Below are 15905 nucleotides of genomic sequence, written 5' to 3'. Positions count from 1 at the left end.
TACAGTCCATAGGGTCGCAGAGGGTCGAACACGACTGAGCCACTTAACACTTTCACTTTTTTTTCTGGTCAATACTGTTTTGACACAGTCTCCTGGCTAATCTGTCTACCACTTCTCTCTTCCTCATTCCAACCCACCATCCACACTGCTCCCTAGCTGGCTTCTAAACAAAGATATTTTCTTATCCCTCCTAAAGGATTTTAGTGGCCTGAGATCCCAACTCCTCCAGCCTCACTTCCCATCATGCCCCACGTGAACTTATCCTCCAAACACAGTGACAGTCTCACCCATACCTTGCTCTTTCATGAAAAAGCACACTGCTTTGCTTCAGAACTTTTTGTAACCAACTGGCACACCCTTGCTTATCCATCAAGAACCCATTTAAATGGCATCCATCTTCAGAGATACTTCTCCCACCTCCTACAAGTAGAATCCATTGCTCACACACCAATCCACCCACACTCATTTTGCAATTATCTGTTTCTGTATCTCCCTGCCTCCACCCCACTAGGTTATAAGCCCTTCCAAGGAAGGGACCACAGAGTGTTCATTTTTTGTATCGCCAAAGCCTTAGTCAGACCACAAAACTGCTATAGCTCAATTTCATGCCAGAATCAAATATGGGGTAAAAGTGATGCTACTAGACATCTGGGCACCAAACTACAACTTCTGGAACTAGAGTTAGCACCAAATTCTAAGCACCTATTCAATATAGTAGAGAACAGGAGCATGATATAACGAAGACAAGACTCAGGCTCATAAGGAACAAAAGGAAAGAGGTGTATCCCCGTGCAGTGGAGGCGCTGAGAAGGAAAGCCACAAATGCCTTCCTTTCTCCTCTAAACCTCCACCTCCTCGCTTCTGCTTACCAAGGTCAAGTGTAGGACCCATGTAAAGAGAAGGCTGGGAAATGCCAGATATACCTGGAGATGAAGGCAGGCAAAAGCAGAAGAGGGCGGCAGAGGATGAGATAGTTAGATGGCATCACCAACTCAGGTTAGATCACCAACTCAAAGGACAGGAATTTGAGCAAACTCCAGGAGATAGTGGAGGACAGAGGAGCCTGCAACATGGGATTGCAAAGCACTGGACATGACTGAGTGCCTGAACAACAACAACCTGGAGATACAGGACTGGGACTACGTTTCCTTCCCCAGCAAGGTCATTTCTGTGGTAATCAAGACTGTAAAGGGGAAAAGCATGCTGAAAAGAAAACTCTGTTCTCTGAACCCTACTCTTAACTTCATCAACAGATACAGAAACACAGTGACATGAGAAATGAGAAGTCGTTTAAAAAGCCACATTCCTTTTTTAACAGGATTAATGTTTAACTAATAGGTAACCTCTACTCTATAAAGAGAAGAGCTAAATAGCAGATCCCTTTGTAGTTGAATTCCACATATGCCAAACTACCTCCATAAAAAGTTTGGAAAAGCAGAAGTAGGAGGAATGATGAAAATGAGGAAGGGAAGAAAGTGAGAGAAGGTATGAGAAAAATCAAGATGCATGCTGCCCATTTGAGTTTAGGGTTTTTATATGTTTTGCATGTTTTAGTCTTATGTTATAGAGATTACTATGTGTATATGTACTCAGCCGTGTCCAACTCTTTGCGACCCCATGGACTGCAGCCTGCCCGGCTCCTCTGTCCATGGGATTTCCCAGGCAAGAATACTGGAGTGGGTTGCCATTTCGTTCTCCAGGGTATCTTCCCTACCTAGAGATCAAACCCACATCTCCTATACTGGCAGGCGGATTCTTGACCACTGAGCTACCTGGTAAGCCCATGGAGATTACTAGTGTATGGTTAATGCAGGAACCATCAATGCTGCCTGCCTCTTAGCCAAGTACCACAGTAGAAAGAATTCTGCAAGCATTGTTATATCTTACAAGGCCACCAACAATTATCAAGCAATACAATATTACAAGCAAACACCATATTTCAAAAAATGCTAGAATGCTATACCAGCAACTGTAATGATGGCCTAGGCCTTGAATAATCATTCAATTTTAAATCCTTAAAAACAATGCAGAAGGAGTCTGCAAGTACTAACATTCTCAGAAGAAAATCCCTTAAAGGATTCAAACACATGTGGATAAGCCAAAGTCCACCGAGACTTAAAATAATGTTTAAAGGATTCAGGATGAATATGATACAGTTTAAATAGTTCTGAAAATTTGTACTTTAACTTCTAACAATACAATGACCTCCGGCAGAGCTGTGTTTCTCACCCTGCCTCCCCTCCCAAAGAAATATTTAAGTTTTATTTGTTTCCAATGGATTCATCTATGCAATATCCACTCCTTTGTGGATGGAAAAATGTGCCCAAAAAATGCTAGTTATTTTTATAGTTGCCATCCATATGAAATATGTAGCCTCTAAGAGAAAGGATTTTTTTTTTTTAAGAATAGCAAAATGTTCAGCTATGCAAATATAAGCAAATCTTTGTCTATGTAAATGCAGGGCACAGACTTGGATGAGGCAAAGAACTCTGACTCCTAGCTCTCAGGCAATGGGAAGTTCCAAGAGTTCTCTAGGTTGACAGAAAGCACAGCTCCTGTGAGAGCCTCAGGGCTCTCACACTGCACTGATTCTGTCCTGGTCACTGTTACCCAGTGATATGTTTTCACTCATTGCTAAAAAAGGCACTCAGTAAAACCAAGGTTTTTGTACCAGTTAACTGCTTTTAGACTACGAGCAGAGGATCTATATGCTGGCAACAGAAATAAATATAACGATCGGAACTCCTGCCTTCACCCCTCCCTCCACCCACTACAATCTGGTTTGGCTCTGAAATTCTTTTCAATGAGACCAAATCATCCCCAAATTGCAAGCTCCTAATTGCTTGCAGGTGTTCAAGAAATACCACTGAGTATGTATTGCAGACCAGTCACTGTTGACAGAAAGACAGAGAGGCAGAAAGACGAGAGACACAGACTCTCCTTCTAAAACCTAAGAATTCATGAGGAAACTGGATATGTAAATCAATTAATCTACATAGTGCAGTAAGTGCTACAAGAGACATATCTTCAAATACTGTTCAGTTCAGTTCAGTCGCTCAGTCATGTCTGACTCTTTGCAACTCCATGAATCACAGAACGCCAGGCCTCTGTCCATCACCAACTCCCGGAGTCCACCCAAACCCATGTCCATCGAGTAGGTGATGCCATCCAACCATCTCATCCTCTGTCGTCCCCTTCTCCTCCTGCCCCCAATCCTTCCCAGCATTAGGGTCTTTTCCAATGAGTCAACTCTTTGCATGAGGTGGCCAAAGTACTGGAGTTTCAGCTTCAACATCAGTCCTTCCAATGAACACCCAGGACTGATCTCCTATAGGATGGGCTGGTTGGATCTTCTTGCAGTCCAAGGGGCTCTCAAGAGTCTTCTCCAACACCACAGTTCAAAAGCATCAATTCTGCGGCACTCAGCTTTCCTCACCATCCAACTCTCACATCCATACATGACTACTGGAAAAACCATAGCCTTGACTAGATGGACCTTTGTTGGCAGAGTAATGTCTCTGCTTTTCAATATGCTATCTAGGTTGGTCATAACCTCCCTTCTAAGGAGTAAGCATCTTTTAATTTCATGGCTGCAATCACCATCAGCAGTGATTTTGGAGCCCCAAAAAATAAAGTCTGACACTGTTTCCACTGTTTCCCCAGCTATATCCCATGAAATGATGGGACCAGATGCCATGATCTTAGTTTTCTGAATGTTGAGCTTTAACCCAACTTTTTCACTCTCCTCTTCCACTTTCATCAAGAGGCTCTTTAGTTCTTCACTTTCTGCCATAAGGGTGGTGTCATCTGCATATCTGAGGTTATTGCTATTTCTCCCAGCAATCTTGATTCCAGCTTGTGTTTCTTCCAGCCCAGCGTTTCTCATGATGTACTCTGCATAGAAGTTAAATAAGCAGGGTGACAATATACAGCCTTGACGTACTCCTTTTCCTATTTGGAACCAGTCTGTTGTTCCATGTCCAGTTCTAACTGTTGCTTCCTTACCTGCATACAGATTTCTCAGGAGACAAGTCAGATGGTCTGGTGTTCCCATCTCTTTCAGAATTTTCCACAGTTTATTGTGATCCACACAGTCAAAGGCTTTGGCATAGTTAATAAAGCAGAAATAGATGTTTTTCTGGAACTCTCTTGCTTTTTCGATGATCCAGCAGATGTTGGCAATTTGATCTCTGGTTCCTCTGCCTTTTCTAAAACCAGCTTGAACATCTGGAAGTTCATGGTTCACCTATTGCTGAAGCCTGGCTTGGAGAATTTTGAGCATTACTTTACTAGCATGTGAGATGAGTGCAATTGTGCGGTAGTTTGAGCATTCTTTGGCATTGCCTTTCTTTGGGACTGGAATGAAAACTGACCTTTTCCAGTCCTGTGGCCACTGCTGAGTTTTCCAGATTTGCTGACATACTGAGTGCAGCACTTTCACAGCATCATCTTTCAGGATTTGAAATAGCTCAACTGGAATTCCATCACCTCCACTAGCTTTGTTCGTAGTGATGCTTTCTAAGGCCCACTTGACTTCACATTCCAGGATGTCTGGCTCTAGGTGAGTGATCACACCATCGTGATTATCTGGGTCGTGAAGATCTTTTCTGTATAGTTCTTCTGTGTCTTCTTGCCACCTCTTCTTAATATCTTCTGCTTCTGGTAGGTCCATACCATTTCTGTCCTTTATCGAGCCCATCTTTGCATGAAATGTTCCCTTGGCATCTCTAATTTTCTTGAAGAGGTCTCTAGTCTTTCCCATTCTGTTGTTTTCCTCTATTTCTTCGCATTGATCACTGAAGAAGGCTTTCTTATCTCTCCTTGCTGTTCTCTGGAACTCTGCATTCAGATGGGAATATCTTTCCTTTTCTCCTTTGCTTTTCGCTTCTCTTCTTTTCCCAGCTATTTGTAAGGCCTCCTCAGACAGCCATTTTGCTTTTTGGCATTTTTTGCATTTCTTTTCCATGGGGATGGTGTTGATCCCTGTCTCCTGTACAATCACGGACCTCTGTCCATAGTTACTGTAGGAAACTAGAAGTTGCAATGACTCCACTGGTCAGGAAAAAAACAGGTAAATAATGAAGAAAGAAAGGAAATGGCAATCCCAATTTCATGAATAACTTAGAAATACTCAGGCACTGTTTTCTCTGCTTTAAGTGCATTATCTTGTTCCATCCCCATAGCAATCCTATGACCTGATGTTACTAAGCCCATTTTACAGACAAGGAAACTAAGGCATACAGATAATGAGGAAGTAGGGCTAGGACTCTCATCCAAATGTATCTAACTTTGAGAATATGGGGCCTTTCAACTAAGTGGTGAAAGATAGGTGGAAAGGGGAGAGGAGAAGAGGAAAAACATTTGGACAATATAAGCAAAGGCAGAGAAGACAGGAAATATTCACACTTTCAGATTCGCACAACAATTAAATGTTTACTTATTAATTCAGTCATGAATACATATTTTGACTGCATCCTATATAATAAATAATTCAACAATTATAATTTTTTTTTCCATCCTCACATCTCCCAAATCATTTTTACCCAAACTTCCTACACTGTGTTTTCTCATTACAAAAATGAGACACCTGGGAAGTTTATGCACCACTAATACTCTCTGTTATAGAGGACAATCGTACAACAGTGAGAAGATCATGTCAGAGAAAATACCTTTTAAAAAGTCCTTAAACTATTCATACTTGTCAATCAATATTGTTACTAAGAGAGTAAGTACTCTGAGGGAAAGATGTAAGAATTGGAATATCTGCTGTACAGGTCTTTTCTAAAAATTTTGTTGTTATTGTTTAGTGGGGTGATGGGAACCTGACATTTGAGCTCATATAATAAATTAAACCCAGAAACACTTTCAAGATTATTGAGAAAAATCGATGGAATGTTAAATATAAAGTATGATGGTCTATTTTGACAAAATTATGAGTCTCCTAAAGGGATATGTTTTCATATCAGTAAGGACACTAACAATTCTGTGTATGTTCAGTCACTCAGTTGTGTCTGACTTTCTGTGACCCCATGGACTGTAGCCTGCCAGGCTCCTCTGTCCATGGGACTATCGAGGCAAGAATACTGGAGTGGATTGCCAAATTTCTTCCTCCAGAGGATCTTCCTGACCCAGAGATCAAACATGTGTCTTCTGCATTGGAAGGAGGATTCTTTACCACTGAGCCACCTGGGAAGCCCAACAATTCTACCCTCCAGAATCTTTTATCAAAATAGCTGGAATTGTGATTACCTATCACTACCACTAGGTGGGATCTCAACTAAGAATCACAAAGACCATCAGTTACAATCTAGTGCTAAAGGGGAGGACAAGTTCTTCTTTCACTGGGGTTTGGAGGATCAAGTTCTGTTTTCCTTGCCAAAAACTTACGTTTGGAGATGACGCCAACTACAAGAGGAAAGCAAGCAAGTCTTGCATTTCTGCTACAATAAATGATTTCAAGATGCTTAACAGCAAAGAGGCTTTGAACCTGGCTTCATGAGAAAGGTGACTGACATAGAGAAGCTTCAAGGCAAGTTCAAGGGTTTCCCTGATAGCTCAGTTGGTAAAGAAGCCACCTGCAATGCAGGAGACCCTGGTTCGATTCCTGGGTTGGGAAGATCTGCTGGAGAAGGGATAGGGATCCACTCCAATATTCTTGGGCTTCCCTTGTGGCTCAGCTGGTAAAAAATGCGCCTGCAATGCAGGAGACCTGGGTTCGATCGCAGGGTTGGGAAGATCCCCTGGAGAAGGGAAAGGCTACCCACTCCATTCGTCTTGTCTGGAGAATTCCATGGACTGAACAGTCCATGGGGTCACCAAGAGTCAGATACGACTGAGCAACTTTCCCTTTCTTTTCCTTCTTTCAAGGCAAATTCGGTGAACGTAAAAGAAGTCACTACAAAGAACAGGTAATATAATGTGTGTTTATTCTAGAGAAGGGTAGCCAACTCAAACACTAGATCACTGTGTAAAAGCAAAAGGCTCAAGTTTCATCAAGAACTTAAAAATAAAGGAATCCTTCGAAAAGCAGGTCCTCCCCTGAAAAAGAAAGTTCCAGAAGAGAAGCCAGTTTCGACATTTTGGAACATGAGTATCAAATCAGAGTGCTGGATGGATGAGGGTAGCCAGAAACTTCTCAGCAGCCTCTACAGGTGTGTAATCCATTTAACGGTGTGTGAGGACAAAGCTGCACACAGCCAAGCACCACAAAGGGAGGCTATTCAGCGAAGGAGTGTGCTCCCTTCCTGTCATGAACCTTCTCTAAGTGACAAAGGACACTGAGCTCTACTCTTCACTACCCAGGATATTTCAAAATCACAGAAAGGGAGAAGGAAGAGACAAACTTAGAAAACAGACATAATCACTGCTGCTGCTGCTAAGTCGCGTCAGTCATGTCCGACTCTGTGCGATCCCATAGATGGCAGCCCACCAGGCTCCCCTGTCCCTGGGATTCTCCAGGCAAGAACACTGGAGTGGGTTGCCATTTCCTTCTCCGATGCATGAAAGTAAAAAGTGAAAGTGAAGTCACTCAGTCCTGCCCGACTCTTCGCGACCCCATGGAACAGCGCAGGGCAATAACCCAAGACTAAAGAGGAAATACTAAAGTTAATTTAAAACCATTTGCTTCTGTTTGTATGATTAATCTTTTGAACGTAAAAATGTTAATCTTCTTTACTGATAATCTTTTAAAACAGCACAAACAACTTGTTCTGCAACTCAAAGGAAGCTCATGCAAAATTCAATAGCTCTGCCTGGTTTAGACTGGAGCTGGCAGGATATTCAAATCCTGAGAGGTCAGCTCAACCTACACAGTGCAGAATATTAGCTCAGCTTCTGAATGCGCCATTGCCAACTGCTTCTGATTTCTGTTTTATTTCATTTCCTTTGCTGACAGAGCCCACACCTAGCAAGCACAGCCAATCTTATTAACACTGAAAATTTCCCTCTGTCTCTCCCTGGTCCCTCGCTCACTTCTGTCCCTTTCAGATCCAAGCTTCTACTAACAGGCTGGAAATCTGGGGACCAGAGCTGGATCTCCTTGAACTAGAAGTCCTGTCCGGGCACAGCCTTTCCCCATCCACGAACTATGCTTTGTCAGGACTCCACCCAGCCATGGCCACTCACTCGTCACTCCGTTTGACATACCTTTTGGAGGGATCCTTCTGAAGACACAGTGAAAGTAACTTTCTAAAGGACTTGCCATACTTTTTCATCATCTCCTTATCCTCTACTCCCGTTTCCAAAGTGGGTGGATCATTTTGCAAAGTCAACATCAACACCTGCAGCAGAAATAAATGGAAAGACATGATCTCAGGACTGGCATTGCTTGCTACAAATGAGGTTTTTTTCATCAAAGTCTCAAAGACCCTCCTCCAGTAGGTACAAATTAAGTGCTTCCCCATGGTTTTCATTTTCTAGAAAATGTATATTCAAAGTATTCAGTTCCCTTTGCAAATCTGTTCACGTGCCCTTTAACCTTTTTTGTTATTCCATTGACAGAACTTACAAAATCTGCTCTATGTGTTAACGTGATCTCCCAAAGGGGCCAGGACAGAGCTTCCTGGGAACTGGTTCTCACATAGCCTGCAGGAGCACACAGCCTCACAGCTCCAGCACCAGCTTAGTGCAGAGGCTCTGTCTGGGAAAGCGGGCGGTGGAGGGGGAAGAGAGAAGCCCAGAGCAGCAGGGAATGTTCATGTTTACAGGTCATTCCTAAGTAAGGAACTGCCCGTGCTCAAGGCTTCTGTAATACATTACCAGCCTTAAAAATAAATCCACAACATCCTAGGAGGTAACACACGATTTCTTTCTTTTTCTTAATGAAAAAACATAAAGAAATGCTTAATGGCTTGGCAAAACTGAGACACTGAAAGATAGCCAGGATACAACTGAGTTGCTAAAACCCAAAGCCAGGACAAAAGGCCATGCTGCTTCTGGAAAGGGACAAAACTAAATCAAAATACAGTTTTCACACTGGAAAAGTAAAAAAATTCCACTCTTTCACACTAACGTCAAAATTATTTGCTTTAAAAAAAAGAGAGTAGACTTTGTAGCAAACTATTGATCTATAATATGAAAAAAAAACTCATTAATGCATAAATCAGCCTTAATTTATGCAAATGCTATAAAGCCAAGACTCTTTTCAAGTGCTTTCAGATGTGGGAAAAGATGAAGGATTAAAGTGACAGTTTATTGTTTGTAGAGGATAATAGCAATCCAAAGAAAAGTGGGAAATCTGTCAGATCTGAAGAAGTCCTACAGGACTTTAGGCTGGGATTAGCAATGTGATGGATTCAAGTGGAAAACACTAAAAAGTAGGGGGAAAAGAAAGACCTAAGGAAAAATAATAGAGGAAGAACCAGATAGAAGAAAAGTCCTCAAGGTTATTTCAGTGCTTTTTGCCTGAAAGGTCATTTCCATTGTTTACACCTCAATTTTAAATTTTCAGCTAACAAAATCAGGTGTGTACATGCAATCCCTGAATCTTATCTACATTAAAAATATGTATATTAAATATAGAGAAAACAATGTAACGAACTATGCTACAATTTTAATAGGGGTTATCTGTGGTTGAGATTATGGATGACTGTTTTATTTGTACTTCAACATTATCTACAATAAGAATGTTATTAACTTTTTAATCAGTAAGATTATTTAATCCTCAGTTTTGTTTTTTTCAATCCTAAGTTTTCCAATAAAATCCTAGAAAAAAGTTGAAACAAACATACACCATATTCTCTGTAAAATACCTTCATAATTTCCACTCAAGCTATTTCAGACTCAAAACAAAATCCAGTTGGATAAAACAGACCTGATACCACCGCCTCAAAACTAACAGAAATGATGATGTGGGCTGGCTAGAAGAATAACAAAAAAATCTAAAAATAGTATCCAAATCTATGTTAGTTCCTAGAAACACTGGGCTCCCTTACGTCAGATGAATTACCAACAGGACACTATGAGAACAAGAGTGAAATGTTATAGATCATGGAAAAGGAAAAAAAAAAAGGCCTGAAAATCTGGAAATCCATCTGCAAAGATGATATCACTATAATCTATTTTTAGATTTTTCTTGGGGAGTCAGGGGTATTCTACCGTAAAGAGAGTAATGGCCAGCATTTGTCACAGCTATCAACCTCCATCGGCCAATCTGACCACATCGCCCTGTGCTATGAATGTAAAGCAGGCTTCAAGGCTGGGGACCAGGCTGTTTTGTTCCATTCTGTACACTGAGAACATCAGACAACATTTAATTCAGCTGCATCCCTCCATTAATTCTCCTTGGGTCTCAGAAAAAATGACTATGTTAAAGAGAATTAGAGAATGGATTCTGTTAAATCATCCTTCAAACCCAACTTATTATTTCCGAGAGTAATTACTTTCATAGGAGGATACTTGTGATACGGCGCTGCTCCTGTGGCTAGTTCGATGGCAGTTATTCCAAAACTCCACATGTCAGCCTTGAAGTCATAACCTCTCACCTAAAAAAGGAAGCAGGAAAAGAAAACCACAATTATATGGCAGGCATGTTACACATGATGGCAAGGGGGTCCCATATTATGTCAGAAGTCCACGGATCTGTGTGCTCAACTTTGATACTACTTTGCTGAGGCTCAGCAATTGGGAATTAAACCTTACATGATGCATTCTAGCAAAATGATTGATTTGAATGAAATGTTACTGTATTAATGATATGTACAACTATACTGTGTCAATCAAAACATTATTTTTTTTTTTTTTACCTGTTCCATGACTTCAGGGGCCATCCAACACGGGGTGCCAACGAATGTTTTTCTTACTTTATTCCGGGTAACATCACCCCCTGTTGCTAAGAAAGCACTTACCCCAAAATCTGAAAGGGAAAAAAATATCACCCTTATTTTATATAAGACATTATGGCTTACAAATTTTGACTTTATGAACATCTCTACTCCTGGCGGGCCTCACAATGGTGATGGAGTTGTCGCAACCATTCACCAGGGCATTCCTTCCACTTGCCTCCCCCTACACTTCAGAGTATGCCCTCATCACAGGTCAGCAAGCCCAGTTCAAAAGCTCAGCATATCAAGTTATATTTTCTACCAAAAAGGCATCACAAGTCTTAACCAAACATAAAAGTCTGCAGTAAAAATATAAACACCTTCCCAAAGCCCTAAATTAACTACAAAGGATGTTAGCTTTTAGCTATGATTCGTTTTAGAAAATCATTTATAACACTGAAGACAGTAAAACTAGCATGTGTTTCTATGTTCTTTTATTATGATTATTTTCTAGCCTCTTTAATTATTCATCATCAATGTTCAGGGAATGAATTTATTTTTTGAAATAAAGGATGAATAATATCCAACTTCCACATTCCCATGCCCTTGCTTGAACAGTGCTCTGTAACATTCTAGCCAAAAACATAATGACAATCCACAAACCCAGATACATAAAGCCAACATGCCCAGGTTTGTCTACATGTAGCAATCAACACAAACGGAAAGCCCAGTCAGCGAAGATTGGTTTTTTCCAAAGTGTGCTTTCTGGATAATTTTCATAGGTATAGATAGAAATGTCTCTAGAATGAAATAATACTCTTCTTGATATCCATCATATACTGGAAGTTCTTCTCGTGAGGCGATAAATTAATTAAGCATATTGTATATGTATCTGAATTTATACAAAAACGGTTTTATATGTAAAAGTAGAGAGGGAATGTTGTATTATTGTGCTTAGTTGCTCAGTTGTGTCCAACTCTTTGTGACCCCATTGACTGTAGCCTGCCTGGCTCCTCTGTCCATGGGATTTCCCAAGCAAGAATACTGGAGTGAGTTGCCATTTCCTTCTCCAGGGAATCTTCCTGATCCAGGGATTGAACCTGGGTCTCCCACATTGCAGATTCTTTACCGTCTGCACAGCCAGGGAAGCCCATATTATTCCTACACATATTGTATTTTCAAAGTGGAGAGAACTTAAGTAATTTGCTGCTAGTAAGCTTTTTCTAAGTCATGATGTTAACATGGATTTGATCTTAAAATCAGCAGTACCCACGTCTCTTGCCTCTCCTGCATTGGCAGGTAGATTCTTTACCACTGCAGCATCTGAGAAGCTCATAGAGACAGAACACTCAATGATTATTAATTCATGAATTTGTGCCTAGATTTTTACTAATGGTTAAAATTAGTTGATAAGTTAAAGGATCAACTATCTAGAGCTAGTACAGACCTATCAGTTAGAGCCAATTCAAAGACAGGTAAATAGTAATAAGGGTACCCACTCAATGGACACGAATTTGAGCAAACTCCAGGAAAAACTGAAGGACAGGAACGCCTGGCTTGCTGCAGTTCATGGGGGTCACAAGGAGTCGGACAAGACTTAGTGACTGAACAACAACAAACAGTAATAAAAATGGGGGGGAAATATTTCAAAACACTGTAGCAGATTACACAGTGTGAGCCCCTTCAAACTGCTCTCACATAACTCTCCACAGCCGGGCCCTCTAGTGACTGCCAGGATGACGGCAATTACCAAAGAACAACATCAAGTACAAACCAAGGTCAAATATTGGCATTTGCATTAGATCTACATTATTGAGTTACGCAATAACACTGGAACCAGTTCCTCTGAGGTGAAATCTGTTGACTGTTTCATTTTATTCACATTTAAATGTACTCCACTCCCAACAGGATTACAACTTCAAGTAAAAGGACAAAAACTGACAAAGGAAGTCTTTATTCCAACTGCTACTTTCATGTTAATAGTGAGCAAAAGTATATTCTGAAAATGTCATATACTTTAATTTGCACACATGGGCCAAACTCTAACTCTTACATTACAGTCAGAAAAAAATCAAACTTTGTGAAAAGAAACCTCTAAAACCGTTGAATCAATCTCTTGCAAGCAGCAGGAGATAACATTCATTCTCTTACAGAAGAGCTAGATGGAGTTATTCATTTGTAAACATCTACCATATTGGCTAGAAGAAGAGACAATACGAGATAAGGCTTTTGAAAATATAAATTTCAACTTCACCTGTATTTCTGAAAAGAAGTTTAAAGTGAATCCAACATTCCATTTTTATTAAACTAATTTTGAAATATGATAATATTAAATAAATACACACCATCTGTAAATAATTAAGAATATGGGTAGAAGTTGCTTTAAGGAAAAATAAATTCTTTTCCATGGAGTTGAAGCAACTCTACACTCAAATAAACATATATCTTCCTAAAAGATATAATCTAGATAAAAATCCATTATTAACATTAATTTTTTAATTCCTTAAAAATACCATCTGATTAGACCCTTTTAAAGCTCCAAAAATAGCTGAGAGAGATGTATAGTTGTAATTCATTACTGACAATACCCCTTCAATGTATTTTTCTGATTCACATATGTACTCACAGCCTCCACTTAGAACACTCACTTTTAAGTTATAAACAGATCATCAAATGTCTTAAAAGCTCAGAAGAAGAATTCCACAAGCAGAAGACACCAATCCTAACATCTGCTCACCCTATGACTACAGAATACAGGTACAATTTGCTCCTAAGTATGGCCAATGTATATAGAAAAAGATTTATATGTACTGAGAAAGAGAACTTTTGGACTGAAGTATATAGTGTGCTTGTGTAAACAGGAAGACAGGTATCCTCTGTGCAGACAGCTCACGTGAGACAAGTGGAAGGAGGTCATGGAGCAGCAACAGTGAAGAGCGCCCTTGATTGCTGAGAGAGACCGCTAGACAGCTCAAGGGAGTGGAGCCAGATACACGTGGGTCAGAAACCACGAACATTTCTCTGGCAACATGGAATCAAAGGCTACACATAAAGTTTACCAGCCTCCAGGAATAACTGCATCTCAAACCAGAAAAAATGCTGTCATCCTGGTAACGAAAGGCTCTCAATGTCTTTTGAATCCATCCATTTCTCTCCTTCCCCACTGCTCTTGCTTTGGTTTAAGCCAAGATTCCTGTGGCTACCTTCTAACTCACCAGTGGCCTGCTTTCCCCAGATTTAGCCTCCAACAACCAGGCCCTTCTATGTCACAGACCTGAAGGCTCCTTAAAAGTCTTAAAGGCTCCCTGCTCTCCCAGGATCAAGTTAGAATTCCTCAGCGCAACACATTAACTCTGACTGTCCTTTCCTCTCCCATCTCATCTATCACTACTCCCAAATTACGACTTTGACCCTGTGCATGCTTGCTAAGTCACTTCAGTCATTTCCCGTTCTGTGCGACCCTATGGACCATAGCCCACCAGGCTCCCCTGTCCATGGGATTCTCCAGGCAAAAATACTGGAGTGGGTTGCTGTACCCTCCTCCATGGGGTCTTCTAGAGCCAGAGATCAAACCCAAGTCTCTTACGTCTACCTGCGCTGACAGGTGGGTTCTTTACCACTGGCACCACCTGGGAAGTCCAGCCTTGAGGCAAACCCTCCTAAACTACCTACTTTTAATTGCCTGAACCCACCACCATCCTTACCCTCAACAGTGCAGCCTTTGCACTTGGATGATGCCTTTGCCTCTGCATCATCATCTCGACACACTGTTCCCTCCACTAAAGGCAGGACCATCAGCAGAGGACACTCTGTTGGTCCTCATTAGTGACAGAACCATCTTTAGCATCCTAGCTCTTGGTGCCACGGGGCTTTTCCACAGCTGCTCTGTTTAGGTGTGGTTAGTTTAATATGCATTCATCACCTTTGCCTAATTGGTGACGTACGACCTCAGTGACTTTGGGAATTGTCATGTTTTGATATGTGAACGCTGCTGAGCTCTGGGGAGGATCTGCAGCGTTTTGGGGTGTCGCTACCTGACCTAGAAAATGGCAAACTGTCAGGAAATAGCACAGCTCTAAGGGACCAGGTACAGGATAGCTAAGTGGTTAGACCAAACACTAAGCTATTCTCCAACTGTGTGACTCCAGCAAGGCACTTTATCTTTCTGGATCTCTGTTTTCAGGCTTCTTGGTAACGCTTGTTTTTACATTATTTTCACATTTATAACACTCCCCTATTTCTTTTTACCATGGATAAAAATACTGTAAAATAATTGTTAGGTAGAGCAATAAGCTACTGTTCTCTGCCTTTTAACTGGGCTGAGGGGATAAGCATTAATGATTTTACAGTGGTAGGTATAAAATATAATAAGGTGATGCTGGAACTTCTCTGGCTGTCCAGTGGTTAAGACCCCACACTTCCACTGCAGAGTGCACACGGGTTCAACCCCTGGACCCCATTTGGGGAACTAGGATCCCGCACGCCACTCAGGCAAAGGGAAGAAAAAAAAGGAAGGCCAAGCTTCCTGACCTTAAGAATATTACTATCAAGGACGGAGAAGACGTGAAACAGAACATGTAGAATCAAACGCTATGCTCTGCTGTCTGTGTAAAAGCAGAGCAGCGAGGATCGTAACAGTCATGCAAGTCTCCATCTTAAAGTGGGCCTTGGACCTGGCCTTGGAGATGAGTTTGAGATCTGGACAGATGAGCCCAAAAGGAAATGACATTCCAGACAAAGCAGCAATGAGCAAAGCGCAAGTGTTGAGCCAAGAAGAAAAACTGTCTGACAGCTGCAAGGCTCAAAAATCCAAACACTGACAGGAGCCCGGGCAGGAATAGAAGGAGGGGACAGGGTCCTGAAAACCAACAGCATGATCTCAATGATGAAAGGCACTCGATACCCGTCTCAGTGGAGGAGGACATTAGGAAGTCCAGGGCCCTTCCCAGGAGCCCATTCTCAATGTCTTCTAAATCAAGCCTCGACTACTCAGCTGGAGAAGAAAGTTGTCACAGAGGAAAAGGGCCCTGGTGTTGCAGATGCCCCCATTTTCCAGAAAAAGCAAAACATCACAATCTTGATATATTAATAAAATCTCTTGTTTTTGCTGTTACTGACCACAAATTCAGTATATTAAAAAAAAAA

General features: G+C 41.2%; 1 protein-coding gene across 9 annotated transcripts in view; it reads right to left on the bottom strand.

Annotated features, from left to right (window-relative positions):
* STK39 (serine/threonine kinase 39) overlaps positions 1–15905 on the bottom strand; it is a 316521-nt gene that overhangs the window by 193154 nt on the left and 107462 nt on the right. For all 9 annotated transcript variants that reach the window (XR_014080206.1, XR_014080205.1, XM_081582614.1 and 6 more), the window contains 3 exons: positions 10743–10852; positions 10380–10481; positions 8146–8279 (listed from right to left, as the gene is read on the bottom strand). Coding sequence is in view for 7 of the 9 variants with exons in the window: in XM_081582614.1 (XP_081438740.1) it covers positions 8146–8279; positions 10380–10481; positions 10743–10852 (346 nt within the window). In the remaining 2 variants the exon portion in view is untranslated. The remainder of the gene's footprint in view (positions 1–8145; positions 8280–10379; positions 10482–10742; positions 10853–15905) is intronic.

The sequence above is a fragment of the Giraffa tippelskirchi genome, chromosome 3 (genome assembly GCF_054371585.1).
Source record: "Giraffa tippelskirchi isolate mGirTip1 chromosome 3, T2T-mGirTip1v1.2.pri, whole genome shotgun sequence".
NCBI lineage: Eukaryota > Metazoa > Chordata > Mammalia > Artiodactyla > Giraffidae > Giraffa > Giraffa tippelskirchi.
This window is presented reverse-complemented; position numbering and strand designations above follow the sequence as displayed.